The 8,833-nt window shown below is 40.3% G+C and overlaps 1 protein-coding gene across 1 annotated transcript; it reads right to left on the minus strand.

The window, feature by feature from the left end:
- gnsa (glucosamine (N-acetyl)-6-sulfatase a) lies at positions 1 to 8,456 on the minus strand. Its single transcript, XM_058068793.1, has 14 exons — positions 7,999 to 8,456; positions 7,731 to 7,790; positions 6,548 to 6,754; positions 5,477 to 5,542; positions 5,255 to 5,353; positions 5,018 to 5,185; positions 4,875 to 4,957; positions 4,658 to 4,776; positions 3,474 to 3,577; positions 3,281 to 3,382; positions 1,693 to 1,803; positions 1,521 to 1,631; positions 1,275 to 1,435; positions 1 to 1,196 (listed from the first exon to the last, which is right to left on the minus strand). Exons 1-14 carry the CDS (start codon positions 8,146 to 8,148, stop codon positions 1,130 to 1,132), a joined length of 1,608 nt encoding a protein of 535 aa, XP_057924776.1. The 5' UTR covers positions 8,149 to 8,456; the 3' UTR covers positions 1 to 1,129.
- Between the last annotated feature and the right edge of the window lie 377 nt (positions 8,457 to 8,833).

Raw genomic sequence — 8,833 nt, forward strand, 5'->3', positions numbered from 1 at the left:
TCTGATATGAAATGTCTTTCATTGGCACACGAACACGACAGGAGAAAAGGAAAGTGCATCATCAGTTCAAGTTGATGAACATCAGTCATCAGAAGAACAAATCGGTCTCCACTTTAGAGTGGAAAAATAACATCAGCAGTAAAACAAAGTAGGAAGTTAGATCAAGGTAACACTTTCACAACTGTATCTCTCTAATATATATATACTGTATATGTATATATATATGAATACTCACAGTAGTACATGTAGATTTTGCAGGCTGTCTGTCTCACCTTCTGGATCAAAATGCAACGTTCCTGGGCCCCATGGAGGCTTATTTTAAACCATTACCAAAAGCAAAGACTCCCAGTGTATTCATAACGCCAGGACGCCCGGCGATTCCTTCGGTTTGATGCAATTTTCATTTTACTTTTAATTTTAAAAGACTTCAATTTCTACTTGAACAATTTTAATTTTTAATTTTATTTTTTGACATTTTAAAGTGTTTTTATCATTTACTTCAATTTATTTATTCTGTATTACTTTTTTTGTTAAATAGTACTTTATAAAATATATTTTTCTCCACTTTAGCATTCTGTTAAATATATTAAATAATAATAGAATAAATAAATAGAATAAAAAATTATATTTTATATTTCATACAATTTATTTTATTGTATTTATTTTCTACTTTAGCATGCTCTCATTTTATTTTGATAAATATTTTATTTGTAAAATATATTTTTAACTTGTTGATAGTTTTTATTCTCTACTTGAATACAATAATATAATATAAAAGGATTTTGAAATGGCATTTTCTTAAAAATATCAATTTTTATCCTCCATTTGCTGTAATTGACTACGTTTTGATTGCATATGGCAAAACAACCCACCACGGGGCCAAAGAAGGTGAGAACCTGACACTTCCATTTCAGTTATCACTTGGAAGGATTTTGGTTTTCTGCGTGTCAACGTTTCATGTTACATATTTTTTGTTCATATTTTGTAGGGATTGATATGATTTTCTTTGGTGTTGGGGGCTTTTGGAGCCAATGTGTAATATACGTTATGATATCCAATTAGAATCCCCGCTGAGGCCGAGTGAGTCTGTCTTCATTTTAACTTTGTTGACGAAGGAGAGCAGCCATCTTTACAGCGTCGTCATCTTTGGTGGCTTTCCGTGGCCGGTGAACATCCGGCGCGGCTCAAACTTGTACCTGCCGAAGAGAAGACGGGTGAGCCCGAGCACAGACTGACCACAACGTTTCTCCCCCTTGCCCCCCCCCCCCACCCACCGAGCGTCGTAGACCCCCGGCGTGCGGCACGACGGCCCCGAGCAGGACTGCAGCATCATGAGGCGATGGTTCATCTTCTCCAGGACTTCCTGGTCGATGCTCTTGGCGATGTTAGTCAGCTGGAAGGGGTCGGCCGTGAGGTTGTAAACCTCCACAAACACCTGCGGGGTTGGGGGGTGTGGTTTAGAAGGAACGCCACAGTCAAGCCGCGCCCCAGCAAGAAGACGAGAAGGAGGGAGCTGGTACCTCGTTATCGTCAAACTCGCAGTACTGCAGGTCGGCTGAGGGGGCGACGGTGCGCACGCAGGCGTAGGTGTTGTTGTACGAGTCCTCGCACACGCAGTCCGGGAAGCATTCCTTCACACACGCAACGCTTTCAATCCGTTATTCGTTACGGAATGCGACAGGCTCGTCTTACCGACACGCCGGGTCCCAGCAGGGGGCAGGCGGGGTCCGAGACGTTTCTTCCTTCCCCTTCGTACTCCACCAGGATGTCTGATCTCCAAGCGCTGCCGTTGGTTTTCCCCTCCTGGGTGCACGACAACACAAAGAATGGCTCTCAAAAACCATCAGGCCTTCAAAATAAAAGAAACATAAAATAACACGCTTGCTCCAGGGTGGGCTGTGGGGGTCTTACACCAGCATCGTTTGGTTTCTCACATTTCCCTTATATTACAACATGAGCACACACTCTGGTACTACTGTAAGTACACATGCATAGTATGCTGACCGAAGGGTACTGACACTCACTACCCAATGCAGTCGAAATAATAATATATAAGACATAGAAAACCTCTTTATGACCTTCCTGTTTACAACCTTCTAAACACGCTTATTTAACATTAGAGCCCTCTAGACAGGAAATAACACCCCTATAGTCACCTGACACTTCTATTACCCAATATAGTAGACATTATAATAAATAAGACATAGAAAACCTCTTTATGACCTTCCTGTTTACAACTTAAACACACTTATTTAATATTATTAGAGCCCTCAAGACATGATATAACACCCCTATAGTCACCTTGACACTCCTATTACCCAATACAGTTAACCTCTTTATGACCTTCCTGTTTACAACCTTCTAAACACGCTTATTTAACATTATTAGAGCCCTCTAGACATGACATAACACCCCTATAGTCACCTGACACTCCTATTACCCAATATAGTAGACATAATAATAGATAAGACAAAGAAAACCTCTTTATGACCTTCCTGTTTACAACCTAAACATATTATTAGAGCCCTCAAGACATGATATAACACCCCTATAGTCACCTTGACACTCCTATTACACTCCTATTACCCAATACTGTCAACCTCTTTATGACCTTCCTGTTTACAACCTTCTAAACACGCTTATTTAACATTATTAGAGCCCTCTAGACATGACATAACACCCCTATAGTCACCTGACACTTCTAATACCCAATATAGTAGACATTATAATAAATAAGACATAGAAAACCTCTTTATGACCTTCCTGTTTACAACCTAAACATATTATTAGAGCCCTCAAGACATGATATAACACCCCTATAGTCACCTTGACACTCCTATTACCCAATATAGTAGACATAATAGATAAGACATAGAAAACCTCTTTATGACCTTCTAAACACACTTATTTAACATTATTAGAGGCCTCTAGACATGAAATAACACCCCTATAGTCACCTGACACTCCTATTACCCAATATAGTAGACATAATAATAGATAAGACAAAGAAAACCTCTTTATGACCTTCCTGTTTACAACCTAAACATATTATTAGAGCCCTCAAGACATGATATAACACCCCTATAGTCACCTTGACACTCCTATTACCCAATATAGTAGACAGACACTGTGGCTGTTTTGTGGTTTTAAGACCTTTTTATGGTAGTCCCTCCCCTTTGGCTACGTAGACCAATGAGGGTGGTCAACTGTGTTTCATGTCCGTGCACGTCAACCCCCCCCCCCCCAAAGCCCGGATCCACAAGCGTGCCAGCTGTCTCACCAGAACGGGCAGGAAGGACACACCATCCATCTGCGTCTTGCTAACGTTGAGTCCTGCGATGTCCAGGATGGTGGGGCCCAGGTCCACGTTGGCCACCAGAAACTGCGGACGTAAGGACACGCGAATATGGATGATGATGATCCTTTCCGGAAGAGGAAGACCGGATCATCGGAAAGAAGGTAAACGCTGTCACCTGACTCGTCTGGTTGGCCTTGATGTTTGGCCCTCGCACCATCAGAGGGACGCGGATGTCAAACTCGTAGAGCTGCCTCTTGTCCACGGGGAGCGAGAACTGGCCTGAAAGGACGAACACGTCATCTACTATAAAACATGCAACATTGCTGACATCTAGTGGCCACTGTAGAATACTACATATATCACATCTCTGAAGGTTACTTCTTATAAGATTACAATCTAATTCAATTAGAATTAAAGTTAATAAACCATAATGTTATAGATAAGTTTGAAATAAATGAAATGAAAATGATTTAAACATTATTATATTAAAACAAAAAAGTTTGTTATATATTTATATATGGTATTATTATATAAATATTGAAAATACAACATTCTAATAAAAAAATAATTGTATTGTTTTAATGTAAAATTTCACATTGTCAAACTGTTTATGCATTTAAAATTCAAGTTAAAAAAATATTCAAAACTAAATTAAAAAATAAAAATGAAAAATCGAATTTTGTTTGATATATTTTAAATTAAGGTTACAATTTTAAATGAATAAAAGATTCAAAAAATAATTTAATTATGCAACCATCCATTTATTTCCTGTACTGTTTATCTTTGCGGTCGTGCTGGAGCCTATCCCAGCTGTCTTCGGGCAAGAGGCGGGGTACACCCTGGACTGGTGGCCAGCCAATCACAGGGCACATATAGACAAACAACCATTCACACTCACATTCATACCTATGGACAATTTGGAGTGGCCAATTCATTTGGAAAGCATGTAATTACATTTAATGAACTTGAAACAATTGGAAACAATTGAAAAGTATTTGGTGTGAGTGTGGTGGGAATGGTAGAATGGTAAAATGGTAAAATGTTAAAAAGGTAAAAAGGTAAAATGGTAAAAAGGTAAAATGGTAAAAAGGTAAAAAGGTAAAATGGTAAAAAGGTAAAATGGTAAAAAGGTAGAATGGTAAAAAGGTAAAATGGTAAAAAGGTAGAATGGTAAAAAGGTAAAATGGTAAAAAGGTAAAATGGTAAAAAGGTAGAATGGTAAAAAGGTAAAAAGGTAAAAAGGTAGAATGGTAAAAAGGTAAAATGGTAAAAAGGTAAAAAGGTAAGATGGTAAAAAGACATCCACTGTAGTTACATTACAACGTGTGTGTGTGTGTGTTCGTGTGTGTGTGTGCGTACCCGTGTGGTATCCGTTGTCCGAGGTGAAGAAGACGTAGGTGTTGTCCAGTTCCCCTCTGACCTCCAGCCTCTTCACTACCTTCTCCACCAGGTCGTCCACGGACAGCAGGGTCTGCCATCTTGCGGGTGCCAACCCAAGAAGACATGATGAGAGAAGCTGGTTCCACACAGATGACGAGAAGATGCCGGCATGTAAGCAGTGTGGGATTCCACCGACCGTCTCTTGAAGGCGTCGTCCAGGAAGTGGATGGAGGAGTTGGTCATGGGCGTCTTGGCCTGTCTGATCAGCCAGTGTTTGTCCTGCAACACCAAGTCATTGCAGGTCCGACTTGTAGGAGCAGAACTTTCCTGGAACCCTACCTTGCCGTGGATGTTGAAGTTGGGATCCCTGGGCGCGCTGGTGTCGTTGAAGCGGGTCTGGTACTGCGGTGCCGCCGTCCAGGGCGAGTGGGGGGCCGGCGTGGACACCATCATGAAGAAGGGCTCGTAGCTGGACTTGTACTGGAGGAAGCTGAGGGACACGTTGGCCTGAAGGAGACACGGAGAGGGAGGAGGAGACGTGGGCTCAAGGAGGCCTCAGCTTAGACGGCGTCTCACCAGGACATCAGTCAGGTAATCCTTGTTGTAGTCCGCTCCGTGTTTCTGAGCCCTCCCGTTCACTGACAGGGTGTAGTTGTAGTATTTGGAATTCTTTTCCTTCACGGGAAAACACATTTTTTCATGTTACTATTCATGCATACGTCGCTCATTTTGGATCATGTATGATCTTCTCGACACTCCTTCATGTACTTTCCTTTGAACTTCAAGAAAAAGTCCTACCAGTCCGACCCAGTAGCTCCAACCGAGAGGAACGTGCTCCACTCCGCCAGCCTCCGAGTGGCCATACTGCAACACAAAACAACCTCAAGGTCATATTCATATTCATCAGACATCAAGGGTGATCAAAGTGCGGCCCCTGCACATTCGAAAAACTAAAAATGCAGACTTCCGCCAAGCGCCATCACCATAAATATTACTCCTTACGTTTATTTTATCTACATATGTACATTCCTTGACCATGAAAACATACCATAGAAACGTTAATGACTTAAACAATGCTATCATGCTAAAGTTAGCATGTGCTAAAGTGCTAAAATGTTACCATGATTGTTAGCATGCTAACAATAGCAACATGCCGACACCTAATAGCAATAGTGGCTACCTACAAAAATGGCAAAAAAATTTATTATGCTAATGTTAGCATGCTAGCGATAAGTGTCATATATGTGATAAGTGTCTACCCCATAAAAATAGCAAAAAAATGCTAGTATGCTAACGTCAGGTTGCTAAATGCAGATATAGAAAAAGTTGTATTTTTATGAGACAAAAGGTCAATAGGACGATTAACTCGTAGTATTTCCGTCATTTCCGAGGTATTAGTCGCAATTTTTGTCTTAAACTTTGAACCGTGCAACATATACAACGGTGCGGCTAATTTATGGCTATGTTCTAATCTCGTGACATCTCCTGTACTTCAGAACTACTACAAATAGTTTAAATATTGTGCCGCTCGCTTGTCAGTATGTTACTCCATATAATAACTCAAAATGAAGCTAAGAAATATACATATACCAGTACATATATACGTATATATATGTATACAAGTACCAATACGAATAAAAAAATATATATTTTAATTTCATCCCAGGAAAGCGTTCCATTGGTGCCTGCTGAGGCGCTGCAGTGATGTCAGCGTCCCTCTGGGCTCCTCTAGCTACCCCTGGTGGACAGAGGCAACATTGCAGCATGTCGGCAGCCATCCATCCATTTTCTATGCTGCTTGTCCTCACTCAAAACGGTCACCAACATTAAAGTCGAGGCATTCACGAAGGAGGAAGTGCTGCTCCTCACCTGGTTGAGGTACTTGCCAGCGAAGAAGGTCTGATACCCGGCCAGGTTCTTGAGCAAAGCGGGGAAGGTGGTGGCCTCCTCGCTCTTCTGCCAGGCTTTGCTGCTGCAGTTTCCCTCCAGGGTGTTGTTGGTCACGTGGTGGTTGTGGGGGTATTTGCCCGTCAGGATGCTGGCTCGACTCGGGCAGCACAGTGGACTGGCCACAAACTGGACCACAACAGTAGGACTTTATTCCCATAATATTTTCACTTTATACCCACAACAGTAGGACTTTATTCCCATTATATTTTCACTTTATACCCACAACAGTAGGACTTTATTCCCATTATATTTTCACTTTATTCCCACAACAGTAGGACTTTATTCCCATTATATTTTTACTTTATACCCACAACCGTAGGACTTTATTCTCATAATATTACGGCTTTATTCCAATGATATTTCTAGTTCATACCCATTATATTATGACTTTATTCCCATTATATTACAACTTTATTTCCATTATATTTTCCACTTTATTCCCATGCGTCCATTGGTGACAGGCTGATAAATCCAACATGTTTGAAGGATTGACATAGCAGGTCTTTCCTTCCTGCAGCTGTCAGACTCCATAACAAAATGTACTCCAAAAATCCTGTACAACAAACGTGCAATAAACTGTGCAATAAACCTGTGGCTTGGTAGACATGTATACATTATTTTACCTTATTATGAGTTTATTCTTGTAAAATTGAAAATACAACTTCTTTCCCTTAATATTTTGACTAGATTCTTGTAAAATTACAATATTCCCCCGATTGTTTTTATTTTTATTTTTTTAATTTTTTTTGTTTTTTTGATTGTTTTTAAAAAAATTCAAAATATTGCAGCTCTCATTTTCTTCTCGTAATATTGTGATTTTATATCTGTTATGACTTTCTCCTCAAACTCAAAAAGTAAAAAAAAATTCAAAAAATGTATTTTGTTTTGTTTCTTATAATGTTACGAATTAAAAAAAATATGTATTTGACTTTAATATGTCAACTCTATGCAAATAAATTTCCATTATTTTTTTCTTATTAAATTCCAAGTTTATTATTGTAAAATTGCCACCGTCTTTCCTGTTATAATATACTTTATTGTCCTAAAATTATGAAAGGTTTGCAGTGAAAACCATTGAGTAAAACACTACACTAATACTTACTGCATTGGTGAAGGAGATGCCAGCATCACCGATCAGTGTTTTGGTCTTGTTTAGTGGAGTCTGAGGAGAAACATGACAAGTACACACAGTACACACAGTCAGTACCACACAATCAGTACTATTCGCTTCTCAAAGTACATTCATTTTATGAACCACGCATCTGTCATGGAGAAGACGGGGAACGCCCCCCACTCACAGCTCAGTCAAACTACCCCCAGACTGCACGTCCACAAGTCAAACAGTACACACCGGAACCGTCACTACTAACCAGGCCGCCCATGGAGATGTCCAGGTCGTCGGTGAGGATGAGAACGACGTTTGGTCTCCGGGATGATTTGGCAAAAACTCCTCCGCCGTTGCTCCACGCCAGAGTGACGCAGATGAGAAAACACTCTGCTATCATCCACACGCGCGTCATTTTCACGTCTCCGATCCGTACTCGTCTCAACTGACACCGCTCGGGATCTTAATCTCCACGCGGCGAGGAGCACCGGAGTCTTATTTCTAACAAAAGACACACAAGAAAGTAGGAGCCATTGCTGTTTACTTCGAGCCGCCACTTCCGTGTTGACTAGTCACGTGCTACTTTCATACGGAAGCCGGTGAGCACTGTGTCTTACATAAGGCGAATGGGTATTTATTTATAATTTTAAAAACATAATTCTTAATTTGTGAACTTATTATAATTTTATGACTGCTATCCGTGTGAGTTAAAACGCTTGCCCGTTCTCTCCCAAACTATGTCTGCCTTCGCAACGCTATGACGCAAAGGTGCTCCTTCCGGTGCTCGTGTGGAGTAGTTGTACGGTCAGCTGACACCAGTAAGCCAATCACAGGCTTGGGTGAATAAACACATTAGCATATTCTCCTTTAGCTTTAAAGCAATCTAACAAACATTATGTATTGGATAAACAACAATAGAGCGTTTTGTAATGAATGGTTTGGTGTCTTTAAATATTGTTTTATAACTTTATAATTGATGCGTAAGTTCATCAAAACATGTAAAGGTTGTGTGGTAATAAAAATGACAATACGTTACATAGCAAACGATATGACGGGGACACTAAAATGAATCAATAATAGGAGAAATATTAGAAATACTC

This window comes from Doryrhamphus excisus, chromosome 3 (assembly GCF_030265055.1).
Source record: "Doryrhamphus excisus isolate RoL2022-K1 chromosome 3, RoL_Dexc_1.0, whole genome shotgun sequence".
Lineage (NCBI taxonomy): Eukaryota > Metazoa > Chordata > Actinopteri > Syngnathiformes > Syngnathidae > Doryrhamphus > Doryrhamphus excisus.

What these genes read in the sequence shown, in the direction of transcription:
- gnsa (XM_058068793.1), bottom strand. Translation starts at nt 8,148, where the DNA reads ATGACGCGCGTGTGGATGATAGCAGAGTGTTTTCTCATCTGCGTCACT. An exon ending in CTGGCAAGTACCTCAACCAG is followed by an intron (nt 5,543 to 6,547) that starts GTGAGGAGCAGC and finishes TTTGTGTTGCAG; the next exon opens with TATGGCCACTCGGAGGCTGG. An exon ending in GACGACGCCTTCAAGAGACG is followed by an intron (nt 4,777 to 4,874) that starts GTCGGTGGAATC and finishes GGCACCCGCAAG; the next exon opens with ATGGCAGACCCTGCTGTCCG.